This window comes from Medicago sativa, chromosome 1, assembly GCF_051527215.1.
Source record: "Medicago sativa cultivar Bolivia chromosome 1, Bolivia_mono, whole genome shotgun sequence".
In the NCBI taxonomy this organism is placed as follows: Eukaryota; Viridiplantae; Streptophyta; class Magnoliopsida; order Fabales; family Fabaceae; genus Medicago; species Medicago sativa.
In genome coordinates, this window is record NC_140749.1 from 84279276 (window position 1) to 84297250 (window position 17975).

The 17975-nt window shown below is 31.3% G+C and overlaps 4 protein-coding genes and 1 long non-coding RNA gene across 5 annotated transcripts; 1 reads left to right on the forward strand and 4 right to left on the reverse strand.

The window, feature by feature from the left end:
* Positions 1-2648: 2648 nt before the first annotated feature.
* On the reverse strand, positions 2649-3939 carry LOC146958357 (heavy metal-associated isoprenylated plant protein 12-like). The gene is made up of 3 exons (XM_085739865.1): positions 3805-3939; positions 3442-3517; positions 2649-3126 (listed from the first exon to the last, which is right to left on the reverse strand). The coding sequence occupies exons 1-3, from the start codon at positions 3808-3810 to the stop codon at positions 2789-2791; spliced, it is 420 nt and encodes a 139-aa protein (XP_085595991.1). The 5' UTR covers positions 3811-3939; the 3' UTR covers positions 2649-2788.
* A 1-nt stretch (position 3940) lies between these two features.
* LOC146958358 (uncharacterized) lies at positions 3941-5340 on the forward strand. The gene is made up of 2 exons (XR_015024622.1): positions 3941-4337; positions 4767-5340. It is a non-coding gene; the product is annotated as an uncharacterized LOC146958358 (long non-coding RNA).
* Positions 5341-5420: 80 nt separating this feature from the next.
* On the reverse strand, positions 5421-8762 carry LOC146958359 (protein FAR-RED IMPAIRED RESPONSE 1-like). Its single transcript, XM_085739864.1, has 4 exons — positions 8456-8762; positions 5996-8215; positions 5814-5918; positions 5421-5720 (listed from the first exon to the last, which is right to left on the reverse strand). Exons 2-4 carry the CDS (start codon positions 7751-7753, stop codon positions 5634-5636), a joined length of 1950 nt encoding a protein of 649 aa, XP_085595990.1. The 5' UTR covers positions 7754-8215; positions 8456-8762; the 3' UTR covers positions 5421-5633.
* LOC146958360 (protein FAR-RED ELONGATED HYPOCOTYL 3-like) lies at positions 7778-8185 on the reverse strand. The gene has a single exon (XM_085752039.1). It carries the CDS (start codon positions 8183-8185, stop codon positions 7778-7780), a length of 408 nt encoding a protein of 135 aa, XP_085608165.1.
* Positions 8763-11125: 2363 nt separating the features above from the next.
* On the reverse strand, positions 11126-12356 carry LOC146958361 (heavy metal-associated isoprenylated plant protein 12-like). Its single transcript, XM_085739866.1, has 3 exons — positions 12213-12356; positions 11939-12014; positions 11126-11718 (listed from the first exon to the last, which is right to left on the reverse strand). Exons 1-3 carry the CDS (start codon positions 12216-12218, stop codon positions 11396-11398), a joined length of 405 nt encoding a protein of 134 aa, XP_085595992.1. The 5' UTR covers positions 12219-12356; the 3' UTR covers positions 11126-11395.
* Positions 12357-17975: the final 5619 nt, after the last annotated feature.

The following is a 17975-nucleotide window of genomic DNA, read 5'->3' on the forward strand; positions in this document are numbered from 1 at the left end:
AGCTTATGAACTAAGCCCAATAACCTAGTACTAGTAGTATGACCCATTAACCCATTTGCTATTTGAACATCTACTATTAATATTTATAACAAACAAAACATTATAGACTTTTTTTCAAAACCATGAATAACTCACTTGAATCCTCTAGAAATATCATAAAATAAACGATAAAAAACGCAATAAAATACATCAAATTAAAATTTACTACATCAACATTATTTTAAGTGGTTCGTCCAATTTTAGAAATTGAAAAAATTGAATGATTAAAATTGTGTAACCAGAAATGTGGATAAATGGGTCAAAACTGTATAATGCCACTGAAAATATTTAAAAAGTTATTTGAAAGAAAGAGTTGGACATATTAATAAAAGACAAGTGAGTTTAAATTGCTAATTTAATTTTTAATATTTGTAGATGGGGTTAAGTTGGAAGCTCCCTCGATGTTAGTTTTCACTAAAACACGATTTTTTTGAGATAATTTTAGTTTAATTTCTAAATGAAACAATCTAAATTTTGTTATTCTTATCGAATTAGCCCCCTTCTCCGATCGGAAAGGTTAAAAAAAAAAAACTATTATCTAATTATTGGTCCACCAAGGACAATTACGAGACACTTCTAGCCAGTTCTAGATCACTTAATAAAGTTAAAATGTCGCTGTATTACTTTCGCCGCCGCCGTGCTCAAACAGACTAGAGTATGATGCTTACGCTTGAGATGATGAAACATATTCAACCACGTTTAATCATTTGAGTCACAAGGGATATTCTTGAAGTGCTAGCAGAAAGATGGACATCCGTCTATCTATTTATTACTACCTCCGTCCCAATTTAATTGACACAATTTTGTTTTTCACACATATTAAGAAAAATGTATAAATAAAGGGGAAAGTGAAATATATTGTATTGGGAATGATAAAAGTAGTATTATTTAGTGTTATATTGTATTGGAAATGATGAAAGTTGTATTGAAAATTGAAATGGGTTAGTTATTTTAGGACACTTTTTTTTAGAAAATGGGTCAGTTATTCCGGGACGGAGGGAGTAGTAAATGAGTAGTGATATACACCCTCCGATCACTAATATAAGCAAAAATCCATTTTTTAGATACATTCAATTAATGATGTATGTGGTCTTTATTATATGTCACATACATCATTAATTGAATGTATCTAAAAAGTGGATATTTGCTTATATTAGTGACCGGAGGGTGTAGTATGTACAACCATTTGTGACAACTTTGATGACAACTTTCATTTTGTCTCTTCTCATTGGTCCAAAACAATAGAGAGAGAAAGGAAGAAAGAGAATAAGAATATAATGTGAGTATGAGAGAGAAAGTTGTCAAAAAATTGTAACAAAATGGTTGTACAAATATCATTTCTCTTATTAAATGTACTAGCGTAATACGGAAGTATAGACTAGCAAGAGCTAAACCAAAATTGAAAAGAATAAGTTTGTAAGCGACAAACTTAAAATAGAGTTCCGTAATCCATCAGAAATTGAGAATAACTTTCCAAAATATTATTGAATGAATAAAAGTTGTCTTTTAAGTTACAACTGTTAAACTTAAATAGGAAAATAACAAAACCTTAATGGCCGAAAATAACAAACTGAAATAAAAACATAAAATTACTAAAATTTGACTAAAAAAATTACTAATAAAATACTAAAGAAATTCTATGGAAACCCTCCTACATCATGTACAAATATTTATTAATTTTGACATGATTAAATATTTTTAGTAAATAAAATTAAATATTTTATAGTGTTTCACATTGTTTCTATTGTAGTGGAGTAAGTTGATATTCTATTTGAATTTAACTAGTTTCTTAATTTAAATTGTATTGTATAAAGGATAAAATAAATAAAATAGTTTGAATAAAAAGTAAATATGAAAGAAAAAAGCCACATTAAAATCATGCTTTGATTTGAATCTATTGTCATAATAATGTTTAATATGTTTTGATTAAGATTTAAGATTCACCTAAATTTTATTTTATAAATAAACTTTTGTTGTTTTTCATTTCACAATAGTGAATTCAAAACAGACACATTAATTACATTGACAACTTTTCTTAAGAAATGTGAAAAAAAGCAAAGAAGGATTACATATAAGGACGGAGGGAGTATGAATGTATTATTGCTAAAATTGTAAGGAAGATGGTTTCTCTTTTTGGAAAAAACTAAATGGTGCGAATGAAGAGCAACGAAAAACAATGAACGCTCAATAATCGTTGGATTGCATTATGATGTTAGCCATGCTCTACTTTTATTTATGTAAAAAATATAATAGCACTGCCACGTTTTTATTGTATCATATTGTGATTAAATCCTTCGCACCATATAGCAAATCTCTTTCTTTTATATAGGAAAAATGTTGGTTGTTATTTTGTTAAGAGATGTAAAATTTATCAGCACTAAGTATCAAAATTTGGGCATCATTCAAATTAGTCCACACTACTGTCAATACTTTCGTGTCCAAAAACTGTTGTTAATAGTAAATTCAACCACTAAATTTCTGTCAAAAGAAATAATTCTAGAGAATTTTTTTGAGGGGAGAAATAATTCTAGAGAATTGAAATGTAAGTTTAGAGTAACATATTTTTTTTTTAAGGAAAGTTTAGATTAGTCAAGAATGCACTACGTACGTAATGAAACTAGCCTCATATTATAATCAACACTATATACATCACGCTACTTTTACAAATAATAAAACAAAAAAACAAAACAATAGACAACCACAATGATTATTTTTCGGATTAATTTTTACCAAAAATAATATAAAAAATTTAGATGATGACACAACCATTAGGATCCTCTTCAACGCTTACGGCACTGTTGTAATAAGGATTGTACTGTGGTTTCATCTGATGATTATAATAGGCAGGTGTACCATAGAAAATGAAAGGATCAATTATCACATTTTCCTTTTTTGAATCTTTCTTATCATCTTCCTTCTTTTTATCATCCTTTTTAGGTTCATCTTTCTTTTCCTCTTTAGCTGGTCCAACTGAAAGTATTTCAGCATGACAAATCTTCCTTAGCTTAGCCACTACACGTACTGGATCAATGTCTCCTATTAAGGTCATTTTCTTGTCTTTCATGTCTATTGAAACTGATTCAACCCCTGCAACAATATTACAAATACAATCTCAATATATATCACAAAAATAAGATCAATGAACAATTGATGCTACGGATTAGGATTGTGTCCAGTGTGCAGTAAGTCACATCTAAACCGTCTAATCAGATTTCAATGCAAATTTAAATTATTTTTTTCAAATCTAAAATATCAAATTTGAAATCTGGATTAGACAGTCCAAATTTTGGAGTATTTGGATTGTGACCGCACATGACCCGATTATTGATGATACATGATCAATATGATTTCTATTTTCTTCATGAAACAAATAAACAGATCGAATTTCATTTGATTCAATACCTGAAAGGCCAGAGACTGCCTTCATAGCTTTTTGCTTGACTCTGTCTTCATTTATTTCCAACTTTAACACAACTTTCTGTCATAGAAAAATCAAGTAGTTGTTAGGACTAAACAATCACTTTCTTTATACTACAATATTATGCAACGAAATTACCAAAAAAAGAAGTGCTTCAAATTAAAACTAAAATTAAATACAGATATGAGTCTTAATTAACTCTCAAATTAAGATTACCAAAGAAGAACTTAAAATTCAGCCTTTAAATTTTGCATAAGATAAGGAAATAAAATCCACCAAACATATTTTAGCTATGATAAAGAAAATAAAAGAGTGATTTTAACTTTTAATCAGGGTAAAGTGCTAACCTTCATTGTTATGGAAGCTTTTGAGCTAAGGTAGAAGAACTCTTCTTGATGCAAACTTTAATAGAAGGGAAAGAGGAGTTAGAGGGGGTTGAAGTGATAATTTGAAGAGGAAGTGATTATTTGAGGCTTATTTATGAGAAATGATATATTGACACTCTTTTTTGCGACAACGCACTGGACAACTATGTTTGGAGGGCATTTTTGTAATAACAAAAATATCAAACTCAACACAGAAAATGTTAAAAAGCGCGCTAGCTGATTCTTCTTTTCTCTCTCTCGTTCCCAATTCAACCCTAACTTCTCTCTCTCTCAAATTCAACCTCTGATTCCTCTTGCCTTTCTCTTCCAAATTGAAACCTCTAATTCCTCTTGTCTTTCTCTCCCAATTCAACCCTAACCTCCGATTTTCTTCTCAATCAACTCTTAACTGTTGCTCTCCAATTTTGATTTTGAATGGAATGAAAAATTTACGGTGATGATGCAGTGTTTATGATGAAATTGTTTCTAGAAAAACTATGTCTTGTGCCTATTGAGTAAGCTTGTAATAATACATCTTGGGCTTTTTTCTTTCAAAAATTCCTTTTTTATTTTTTTTATCCAAAGAATCCTTATAAGTAGATCGCAAATTTCGTGTGATTTGTAGGTTTGGTGAATGCTCAAGAAAAGTTGATAATCCATTATGAGTAGCTTATCAAAGATTATGTAGCATTTGAAGACTAAGGGTGTTGCCTTTGGTCCTCGTATATATTTGTGTAGATTAGTTTGTTAATGGATTAGGACTAGGGGATTGGTAGTTTTATGATCATAAGACATTGATTGATATACAATTGTATTCAAGAGAACTTAACTGGTTTACTTGTTGCTAGTTTAAGTCAATTGTAGTTTTCCTCATTTCATATATCCATGTGTTCAATACAAGAGATTTAATTGCTTTTGTTTTCTTTCTTTTTCTGTTGTTACAGCATATTGCTAAAGCTGACAAGATAAAGACAAATAAGCATCAACAACACTCTACAAAATTTGGGCAAAGTAATTTGGTGTGTTAAGGATTTTTTTGGGATGACATTGTTGAGTAGTTGTGTGATATAGTGTAATCAATGAAGTACCAATTGACTTGTATTAAGGTTTGATGCATCGTGTGCAAGTTCTGCTTCTGTTAAGGTTTCTTTAGGATGATTTGGTGCAAAAGTTCTGTTGTTCTGCTGTATCGTCGCTTCAAATTGTTGTGGTTTCGTTGATGTTATCTTCTCGAAGTTCCGCACAGTTTTGCTGTGTTTTCTTCGGTTGTGTTTTTGTTCTGTTATGGTGCAAATTGATGTTGTTATTAGGTTGGTTTGGGAGGGCTAAATGGAGTGTTGAGACTGTTATTTTTTTAAGATGTTATCAATCCATTTTTCTGGCTTTGACCTGTGTTCTAGCTCTTTGGTGGGGGATCTAGAGGTGTTTCTTATGGTAGTTTTATATTACCCTGCTAGTGCAGCGGCATTGTACGAGTTGTTGAATAATATTATATGTTATAACACAATTATTAGCAGTATATGATGGCTTTAAGTGCACTCAAAACCAACAAAAATTATTCATTTCTCATTAACGACCATTCTTTCTTACTCCAAACAATATAAAATGAGACACATTCATTAACAAGCAAAATACATTAGCATTTGTACAAAATCAGCTTCATAAGATTGTATATTTGTGCATACATGAGATACCAAAAAGGCAACCATAAGGTGTTGCACCCAAAAAAATATTCCGCCATTTAAAAAGCTTGTCACTGCCATAAAAAAATATACAAAGTTTATAGTTATGTTTCATTCAAGATAGCACTATCACAAGTTTGAATTGAATTGCAAGGCTCCCATGACATCTACTTCTGATACTGTCAAAAGATTCGTGAATGATATATTACCTCCAACCTGTACAAGACCATCAACACACAACATCAAAACTGAACCTACTTCAAACAAATATAAATAAAAACATAGAACAATCTTGTGATTCGCACAAACCATGGGACTTGCATCAAACAATTCTCCACCAGTCACAAACTCAACATTTGGTTCTACATATAAGTTGTCTCCACTTTGATTAGCATCCCTTTCAATGTTGAATTCCTACACAATTGGACAAAAATAAATGAGATGGTAACAACAACCAAAATGTTCTATACTATTTGAAAATAAGCACATGCCTTTGTTGTCAATTTGTCGCGACTTTTATTGGTTCGCTTTCTGCGTTTTTGCACGGCCTTTTCAACTGTAGACATTTTTCTCTTTGATGGAGGACGACCTTTACTTATGACTCGCAATGGACTGTGAATTTCAGGGACCAAATTTTCATCCCTTGTAGTTATGTTATTTTCATCCATTTGGACTTGCAATGGACTCACAGTGGACTGAGAATAAAAACCAACAGTTGTAGCACCCAGGGAAGGCAAATTAGATTTAAATTCAGATAATACTCCATGGAGAACCTTAGTTGAATCTTCATTCTCTGCAGCTTCTTCAGCAACCTCAAAGAAATGTTTGCACAAGCTGTCAAATCTGTCCATTTGTGGCTTCAATTTTGTTACATTATAGCTGCTCTTAATATATGAATGCTTCCTTTTAATATTTTTGCTCCATCGTGCTAAAACATATTTAACCGGAACCCTTTTAACCCTTTCTAGAGCACAAACACACAACACATGACGACATAAAATACCTCTGAACTCAAACAATGAGCATTCACAACTGACATCATGATTGTTATGATTAAAAGCAACTTTAAAGATACAATATTTTGGCATATCTCCAAATAATTTATCCTCCAACACACAGTAAGTAGTGATTTCACCCTCCATATTCTTTGAGGGTGGCACACAATTCATTTTAGCTCTAAATTCTGTCTGAACCTCCTTAAACTTGGCATGAGTGTATTCTTCTTGGAACTGTTTTTCAATTGACGAGGTTGACCCACAAGGAATTATTGTATCCATTGATTGAAAATCAGCTTCAAATTCCTTTTCTGCTCTACTTCTGAGAGCATTATCATATTGCTTTACAAATTGTTGTAAACTAGTCGTTGAAGTGATATATCCATCAAAGAAAGCATGTATGCTCTCACTTCGTTGTGTTGTCAACATACCTGCCCAAAAATATTTCTTCAACATAATTGGTACCCATTTATGACGCTCCTTGTATAACCCACTCAACCAATCATTATGTTCTAGCTCAAATTTGTTGACAAAAGACCACCACTTTTCTTCAAATTCAGTTGGTGTGATTGTATCATAGACCGTTTCTTTCATCGCACACTTAATCTTTTTGTATTCAACATATCCACTTAGCTTTTCAGAAATTTTATTCATTATATGCCACAAACACCACCTGTGTATAGTAGTAGGAAAAACTGACTCAATGGCATTTTTCATAGCTTTACATTGGTCAGTGATAATACCTTTTGGGGCTTTTCCTAACATACAACGAAGCCAAGATTGAAAAAGCCACACGAATGAGTTTGTGTCTTCCCTAGAAAGTAGACCACATCCAAATAATGTTGATTGACCATGATGGTTTACACCAACAAATGCAGCAAAAGGCATGTCATACTTATTTGTCAAATATGTTGTGTCAAAAGTCACTACATCTCCAAAAGATTCATATGCAGCTCTGCTTCTAGCATCAGCCCAAAAGACGTTTCGTACATGAAAGTCATCATCCAAGTCTATATCATAAAAGAAATTCATATTTTGTTCCCTCATTCGACAAAAATAGTTTATCAACGCTTTACCATCACCGTCTTTTCCAAGGACACACCTTTCCTTGTTAACATAATTTCTAACATCCCTTTCACAAAATGTTATATTTTCATGACCTCCAGCATCTGTGACAAGAGATTGGAAAGTCTTGTTGATCCTCACCCCTGCATCATCATTGATTTGGATTGTTCTCTTTACATGCATGTTCATATTTTTGTTAGCCTTGAACAACCTTTACTTTGTAGGGCTAATTGCATGAGAATGGTTAGATTCAAACTTTAAAATATGCCACAATCCATCTTTTTCCAACTTAGCAGTAACCTTAGCAGGACAATTTTTCACTTTAGTTGGAAGTGTCTTCAGTGTACAAGGTATTTCCGAGACACGACGTCCTTCTCTTGAGCATGATAGCATTACATAATTTATTTCTCCATCATCTCCTTTCTTTGATGATCTAGTCTTCCATCCAAAACCCTTTACATAAGCATACTTTCCATAAAATGATTTCACATCATCCATAGAAGAAAAAGTCATCCCTTCTATAGGCTCTAAACTTGCAAGTTCACCATTAAAGCTATCAACTATATTAACTTCTCCATCAAAATTACTATCGACACTGTTCAAGTTGTTTGAAATATCCATGAGATTTTAACTGTGGCTGCCACAACAAAACTGCAAAAAATACTGTAATTAGTTCCTTCATAAATTAGTATCTTCACTAATGAAATAATGGGTAAAAAATGTTACAGAAAATCATTCTCATAATAATAACAATTGATTTTAATAGGGAAAATGAGTCAATGAGTATTCTCAAACAAAGTCATTATCAACATAAATTTTCAAATCCTCTCTCTAAATATTTGAAAAAAATCATAATATTAGAGCAAATATAAAGATTCATATCATACTAACCTCTTGCATCAAAGTTAGGTTAAGACTCTTTTAGGCGATTGACATCAGTATTGAAGGTTCTTCATGCAAAAGGTGAAAACCTTGTGGTGAGTGAGAGCTAAGAGTGTACATCAACATGGGTGAATTCCAAAAGGTATGAGTTAGACTTAGATATGAGAAGGAGGGAATGGGTTAGAATGGGGGCGGGAGAAACAGGGGAGGGAAAAATAAGTGGATGGCATATGGAGAGAGAAAGAGGAATTGAAAATTTAAAATAAGCAAAAAGGCAAATAATAATATATTATATGAAGGGTTGTCACTGGGTTGTCAAAAAAGAGTGTCAATATATCATTTCTCCTTATTTATAGTAAGGTAAGGAAGGGTTGATGATGATAGAGGAAGGTCAACCGAAACAAGTCAAGACAAAGTACTAGTGGTAGTGTGTGGTTCTTCTACGAAACTCAATCAGCAGAAATAAAAGACCTTTTCTAATCTCTAGTTTGTTTGGTTCCCCGTTCCTTCGTTGAACCTACAAGAAGTAAAGATTTTATTTTACGGGAATTACATAAAGAGGAGATTTTAATTTATTATCTTCGTTGTGGTTATATAAGTTATTTTGGGCTGTTATAAAATTTTCAAATTTTACATTTCCTCCTCGTAAAAAAATGGATATTATTTATCTTTACAAAATTTCCTTGAATGAGGTTTTAGTTTATATTGTTCAGTATATATATATATATATATATATATATATATATATATATATATATATATATATATATATATATATATATTAGAAAGAAGAATTGCTGACATGTTGATAACATTGTAAAAAATTATTTTAAAAAAATAACTGAGATCAAAATTTTATTCATAAATTCATATTTACGTTTTTTTTTTGTTGAACTTTTGACGTTTAAAAAATTTATATTTAGTTAACTTTAAGTTAAACATGTCTAATTTTTTATGGAGGAACTGTTATAAAATTCTAAGCATTACTGCAAAAAATTTTAAAAATTTCAAAGTTGAAGGAGCATTGGTTTGCATTGAGAACAATTTATGTAGACAAACCTTTTGGTAATGGTAGATTCAAAGTTGGATTTATTTATACTTAAAAATTATCTAAAACTTTGTCCTTCAGAAAGAGAGGTTCACTCTTGTCCTCATTGGTATGGTTAGGGGTGTAAGAGCAAAACAAATTAACAGATGAAGTCAAACGATTCAAATAATATGTCATTGATAGGCTAAAAATGATCGCACAAAGGATCGAACAAACGATTTTGAGTTCATAGGTGAGATGCATAACCGCTGCACTAAATTGTATGAGTGTTATGTAATGTAAACGTCACTATATATAATATAATATTTAGCTAAAATGTGTTTATATACCTATTAGAAATGAATTTTTTGAGATTTTGGGGACGCCATGGCCATCCCCAGTCCCCACCTAGATCCGCCTATGAATCAAACATATCAAATTCAACTTCTATTGGTTTGGGATATCAATTTCATATAATTCAAAAAATCAATCACAAGATGGCTACGAGTTCAGTGCATAGTATTGTTTGTGGTGTTGGTACATCTATAGGAAGTTAGATTGATGATAATTCTATTTATTAATTAGGTGATGGAAATTCCTTTTTACTTTGGTGGGATCCTTGGTTGGAAGGAATAGCTTTGAAAGATAGGTTCAATCGTCTTTTTTAGCTTTCTGATAACGAGATGGATGTGGTGGCTGATATGAAGCTTTTAGGGTGGGGTGAGAGTGGTGAGGCTGTGGGCGTGGGAGGAGAGCAGCTGAGGGAGTGTAGTGATTTGTTGAACTCTGTTAGTTTGCGGGATGATGTTATCGATAGGTGGATTGCATTCTTCAAAAAATTACACCGTCAATAATGCTCTTAATTTTCTTCAACAATTTGCAACTCAACATAACAATGTAGGTGACAACCCTGTAGTATGGCATAAAAATACTTTTTTAAAAGTCAATCTTTTTGTGTAGCATCTTCTTCTCAACCGCCTTCCAACAAAAGATAATTTGTTCAAACGAGGGGTGATTCCAGCTACTTCTCAATCTTGTGCGGAGGGTGTGGTAATCTAGAAGATGTGGCTCATCTTTTTCTTCAATGTAACTTTTTCAGTCAAATTTGGATTGTTGTTTCTGATTGGTTAGACTTCTTCAAGGTTAGTCTGTTTCATATTTCAGATCATTTAGATCAGTTCGAGTACTTCAGAAGTTTCTCTAATCGCAATCGTGGTATTATTCGCTTAATTTGATTTTCTACAATTTAATTGTTATGGAAAGAAAAGAAACACGAGAATCTTCAAGAATACAAATGAAAATATCCACCACTTGTTTGACAACATAAATGTACAATTTATTGGATGGTTGAAAGTGAAACACAATAACCTTACTTTTGATTACCACATGTGGTGGATAAATCCTTTCTCATTGTTTTCTAGTGTACCGGATCTGAGTATGATGTAACTTTGCATTCTCTTTGTTTCACTCTAACACTCCTTATACAGGATATGTAAAGAAGGTTGATTTATATAATTCCATTTTAGCTTATTTAAAAAAAAAAAAAAGTATATTCCATCTTTTTCATTCTTTTGTAGCACTTCGAGGTTGTATATATTATGGTTTTCCTTAAATATGAGGATATTTGCGCTAAGAGGAATATAGAATGTCTCTTCATTCTAAATTACTTCTCTCTACTAATGTATTAAATTGTGGATTGATGGATCCAAAGCCCTTACATAGTCTCGCAAGCCTCATACTATGATCGACACACTATACATCATGCTACTTTTACGAATCATAAAACAAAAAAACAAAACGAAAGACAAATACAATGATTATTTTCCCTCTCAAAAAAGTATATAATGATTATTTTTCTGATTCCTCAAAAAATAATTATTTTTCTGATTAATTTTTTTTTTATCAAACATAGTATATAAAATTTATATGATGACACAGCCATTAGGTTCCTCTTCAACACTTACGGCACGGTAGTATGAATTGTATGGATTCATCTGATGATTATAATAGGTAGTAGGTGTACCATAGAGCACGAAAGGATTAATTATCATTGGTGAATCTTTCTTATCATCTTCCTTCTTTTTATCATCTTTTTTAGGTTCATCTTTCTTTTCCTCTTTAGCTGGTCCAACTGAAAGTATTTCTGCATGACATAACTTCCTTAGCTTAGCCACTACAAGTACTGGGTCGGTATCTCGTACTAAGGTCATTTTCTTGTCTTTGTCTACTTCAACTGACTCAACCCCTGCAAAATTATTAAAATACAATCTTAGTGTATATATCACTAAAATAAAAATCGACAAATCATTGATTCTACGAATTTGGATTGTTGCCACATCTGAATTGTCTAATCAAAATATCGAACTTAGTCTAATATACGGCTAACCGCGTGCAGTCATGAGATTTTGACTGCACACAGCATTGATATTGATGCTACATGATCAATATAATTTTTTTTTCTTTACCTGAAAGGCCAGAGACTGCCTTCATAGCTTTTTGTTTGATTTTGTCTTCATGAATCTCCAACTTTAGCACAATTTTCTGTCAAAGAAAAAATCTACTTGTTAGAACGGAACACTCACTGTCTTTCTAAATTTTAAGTCTCAAACTAAGATTACCAAAGTGCTTCAAATTCAGGCTTGAAATTGTGCATAAGAAAAGGAAAATTCACCAATCATACTTTAGCTATGATATAGGAGATAAAAGAGTGGTTTTAATCAAGGTAAAGTATTAACTAACCTTCATATTGTTATGGAAGCTACTGAGCTAAGGTAGAAGAACTCTTGATGCAAATTGTAATAGAAGGGAAAGAATGAAGAGCTAGGGGGATTGAAGTGGTAATAGGAAGAGGAAGAGATAATTTTCAATTTGAAGTTAAGTTATGAAGTGAAGATGATAATTTGAGACTTATTTATAGTAAGGTAAGGAAGACTTGATGATAGAAGCAGGGGTCAACCCAAAATAGTACAAATTCGTGGTTTTCCTCGAAATTTAAGCAGCAGAAATAAAAGACTTTTTATAACCTACAAGTTTGTCTTATTTCCAAATTTCATGTTTCATCACCTACAAAATATAAACTAAATGAGTGAAATGAAATTGATGTATTTAGATCAAATACATTAATTTTCTTTGATTCGTTTTTGTTTATATTTTGTAATAGATAGAGTACTATCTTAGAGTATAGAGACCTATTTATACTTGTATATTGTCTAAAACATCAATGACAATTGACATTATTTTTTAAAAGTAGAAGTTTATGATCATCTTTGTAATCGCAATAAAACAATAATTTAATTGATATCATATCAATTTAACAAAAATTATTCGTTTTTGTTTATATTTTGTAATAGATAGAGTACTATCTTAGAGTATAGAGACCTATTTATACTTGTGAATTGTCTAAAACATCAATGACAATTGACATTATTTTTTAAAAGTAGAAGTTTATGATCATCTTTGTAATCGCAATAAAACAATAATTTAATTGATATCATATCAATTTAACAAAAATTGGAAGACTATTTTGTGTCAAAATAACCTTGTTGATGTCATTGTTTCATTTCATGAATTAGAAAAATAACTATCGCAACTTTCTATTTCCGAAGCGACAGTGAAGTCGCTGTTTAGATGACTAAGCACCGTCATGGTGCCGTTTAATTTGGGAAAGGATACTTTTTTCCCATGATGGGAAAGTGCCTGTTACAGCCATAGATATAATAGTACTTTAATTGGATGGCTGAGATTGAAGAAGTGATAATTGTTGCAACTTCTTGTTGGACATTGTGTAACAAAAATTCCGGCCCCACCATTTAATTAAAGGGTCTTGTTAACGAGTGCCCCCGGGGCACTCTTTAAGCAACCCAAATTTAGTAATTATTCTTGTAAAAAGTCAACTATTACAATTTCCAATACATTCAAAACACAACTTTTCATTAAAAAATTTCTATTTAAAGTGCTTAAAAGTGCCCCGGGGGCACTTGTTAACATTTCCCTTAATTAAATAATAATTTAGCATTTGTTTTCAATTCTTCATCTTCTTCTTCACTCATCATTATAACATTCATCAAAATTCCAGAAAATCCAGAAATCTCAATCACTTTTCTCAACAACAACACGTTCTAATCTTTGTCAATTCTCTCATCATATCTTATTCATCAAAACACAGTTAATAAAAGAGAGGAAAAGAAAAAACAGGCACTGGCTTGGCATGGCTGCTGGATTCAGCTTTTTTTCCTGCTGTTCTTTCTTCATTTTTTCCCATTGTATCTAAAGAATCCATTACTAATCAAAACACATACACATATTGATTCAAACACAAAATTCATCTCTTCATCATCAAATAGTTGCTGAATAAATTCATACAAAAACAAACCCAACCATCTGAAATTATTCATACAACAACAACAATTTTGGATCTCAGAAAAATCGAAATCGAACGTGTGGAGTTCAAAGGGGTTGATATTAGATTTTGGATCTCAGATTAAGTTTTAATTTTGGATCTCAGACCAAAAACGAAAAGATGTTATTGAAATTAATTAATGAGAAAAAGGTTTTGATTTTAGGAATTTTCTTATGTTGTTGTTGTTGCTGCTGTATCGAAGGAAAAGAAGAAGGAAGGTGAAGATAAGGAAAATAAGAGACTTGGGAAATAATAGTGTTTTCTGGGAGGGTGCAGCAGCAAGCTTCAAAACAACATTAAAATAATAAGCTGATTTTTACATTTGTTTTTTGTTGCCAGTTCAAAACCGACAGGTGTCCTGGGTAAAGAGACTTTCCCAAGGTGGGAAAAAAGTGTTCTTTCCCAAATTAAACGGCACCCTAAGTCATAGTTAAGATGATCCACCATATAATACCGGTCTTTATTATAAGAAACAATTAACTTTTTTGGTTTATTGTGTAAGTGATGTAACTAGTCTATATTTACAATAAGATACATTAATTATTCTATGAACCTAGAAAGTCAATTTTTTCTTATAATAAGGACCGGAGGGAGTACTTGTCTAAGTTTATTTTCATATAATTTTAATATTTAGTTTTTAATTCCTAAAAAAGTACTTCATCTGTTTCAAAATGAGTGTCGCTCTAGGCTTTGGCACACAGATTAAGAAATGGAATGAAATAATCATTGGATATAACGCTTTTATTAAACCGCCCTTACTTTATAAGAAAAAGACAAAATTAAAGTTGTATTGAAAATTGTGTGAGAGAAAAGTTAGAGTATTTATTAAGGATAAAATTGGAAGAAAAAAATTAAAGTTTTATTGAAAATATAAAGTGACATTCATTTTAAAACAATTTTTTTTGTTAAAATGACACTCATTTTAAAATGGATCTAAATCATATTAAGGTGAAAAAGTGTTAAAAAAAGAAAAAGGAAGAAAAAAAGTAAGGAAACTTTCCAAGAAGGCATCACGTATCTTCAACGTTGGGATCCCCAGACACTTTTGTAGGCGTTGGTACATTGGTATGACTTTCAGGTACATGTGTCACACAGGTCATTTGTTTCCGCGTCTGCCCCCATACATGTGTCACGAGTTTAATATAGATTTCTTTTTGACGGAATGACACGAGCCAAAACTTCTTTATTCAAAATTTTATTTATCTTGTGTTCGAATTTCGTGTTATCAAAAACACTTTCTCATGATAAATGAATCATTAACAAAAAAACTAAACTAGCTTAGTCCCTTTTTATAGAACCATTTAATAAAAACTATAGATATTAAAAAAGTTGTTTAAGTAATAAATTTGTTAAAATTGTATGTGACTATTATCAAATTACTCATTCCATCTCATAATAAGTGTCATATTAGAGTTTTACACGGTTATTAAAAAATGGTTAATTATGTTGATTTTAATAGTAAAGTGTGTATTGTTAACTAAAACACTCTTATTAATTAAGGAAATGCTAACTGGTGCCCTAAGGGCAATGGTTAAGAAGATTATAATATAGAAATTATGCATTGCAAATTGGTGAAAAAATTGATTGTTTAACTTTATGAAAGTAAAAAAGTTCTTGTTTTTAATGAAAACTTTCTATCTTTGACATCCTTAAACATTGCCTTTGGGGACATTGGTTAGCAAAACCGTAATAATTATAGTTAGTGGAAAAGTTAGAGATGATTGAAATGCAATAAATAAGGGTATGATAGTGGAAAAGAATAATAAATGTTGTATTGATATTATAAAATGGAAAAATAATTTGAGAATTTTATTTTTTGAAAAGAGGACATCTAATTTGATACGGAGGGAGTGCCTCTTTTGTATAGATGTATTGAATGTTAACTTTTCATATTTCAAGATAGATTGTAGTATTAATAAGGGATATTTTGGGAAAAATATATAAATGCATCTAGAAATGTATAGATGGTCTTACATTTAGAAACAATTTTTTTTGGGGAATTAGTCACTTTAGTCCCTGAATGGGGAACGATTCGTCAATTTAGTCCCTGAATGCAGATAATATGCAAAACAGTCCCTGCATGGTCAATTTCAGGGACTAAAGTGACTAACGAAGTCTACATTCAGGGACTAAATTGACTAACGGAGTCTGCATTCAGGGACTAAATTGACTAACAAAGTCTACATTCAGGGACTATTTTGCAATTTATCTGCATTCAGGGACTAAATTGACGAATCGTTCCCCATTCAGGGACTAAAGTGACTAATTCCCCATTTTTTTTAAATGGTCCTATAATTATGGATGGAGGAAACAATCATAATACTTTTTTTCTTCCTCGTGTATCCTCGTTTGAGGCAATCATAGAGACTAATAGTAATCAACGTATTTTGATGAAATGCAATTCAAATTAGTATTCTATAAGTATTGTGTGTAGTGAAATTCAAATAGTAGTTAAGTTAGTTAAGTTGCTTGATGAACTAGCAGCTTACCAAGTTAGTTAGGTTGCTTAGTGTGCAAGCAATTAATTGACTAACTAAGTCCGCTATGTAGTGCCGATCGCGACTCTCTAGTGACTTTTTAGCCCAATCAGTTAGATGTCTAAGTATTCACATTGGGAGCGCTTCAATTGGAAGCATCCACAATGCTTGAAAATCGATGTGCTCGAAGACTCAGTGGGAGAGACTACTCAACGAGAGCCACTTTCTCTATCAATTAAAAGGTATATTGTAAAATCAGAGCTTGAGAAAGAGGTTAAAGAATGTGTGGCTTCAGTTGGAAGCATATAAAGCTGACAACTGTGAGAAGAAGAAAGATGGAAGGCAAACGAAGGAGGTGCAAATGGGAGAATAGGTGGAAAAGTTGGCGCATGAGACATTGATTTCGTGTGCAAAACATATTCATACTCTTTTTGCAAAGAAGAAAAAGAAAAACATTATTAATTCAAAGTTGAATAATCCACCTTGGCTTGGGTGTTGGTATGTCAAGTTCGGGACGTTAAAATGTGCTTCTTAGAATTTAACTCAGGTGTTTTCTGAACATGATTTTTAATTTCTGCATGTGTTTGATTTACATGTTTCTTTTATTTCCTATCGAGTCTTAGTGTATCGCTTGTGGTTAAACTTTGATATTTGGTTGTCTTTAATGTATCGGTTTCCTAGAAAAATTCAATTTGATAACACTTATGGTTGACTAATCGGAATCTTAATGTGCTAAAAAGTTGAGACATCAAAATATGACTGCTAGTGAAATCATAAAAATTCAAGAAATCATCGAATATGAAGAGGAGGGAAGATAGACATACATGTTAGTGTTTGTCTTTCTGTTACTAGAAGATAATATTAATCGGAATGGTTGTAGGATTAGCGTTAGCCCAACACATATTGAGGCATAAGGTGAATTTTACGATAATGCTCATTTGAAGCTCATAATAGTATTTTAGTAAACTTAATTTATTTTAATTTGAATGAAATTTTTCATACGTTTTAGATACAAAATCATAAATAAAACTAATTTAATCAAATTCATTTGATATTTCTTTTTTAATTGATGATAAAATCAATTGATTTGATCTTTGTCGAGACAATATTAATTTTAGTAGAATATAATATTTTTTTATAAAGCAAATTTTTATCAATAGTAGATTGCTAACTAAACCAACCTAAAAACATTTTAAAGTCTAAGTTAACAATGGTAAACCTTTTCATTTGAAAAAAAAAAAAAATCCCACTATTTTGGATCAGTTTTAAAATAATGGATAATTATGTAAATTTTATTTTCAAACAAAAAGCAATGCTGTAAATTGTAATTGTTTCAATGTTGGTTTACTTTTGCTACTGCTTACTATGTTTGTCGTTTTATTTTTTTTATTAATGCTTTATGCATGCTATCATGTTGTCTTCTATCCTTTTTTTTTCCCAATACAATAACTTCATAAACCATAAAATTGTACTTTTTCCTTCAAAAATAAAAAAAAGAATTTGTACTTTTTTCTTTATTTCTTATAAAACCATTGAAGTTTTTTTTCGTTTATAAAGTCACTGAAGCTCTCGAACAAATCAACAAAACAAAAGAACAAGTGATCGCCGCCTCTTGTCTTTTTCTCT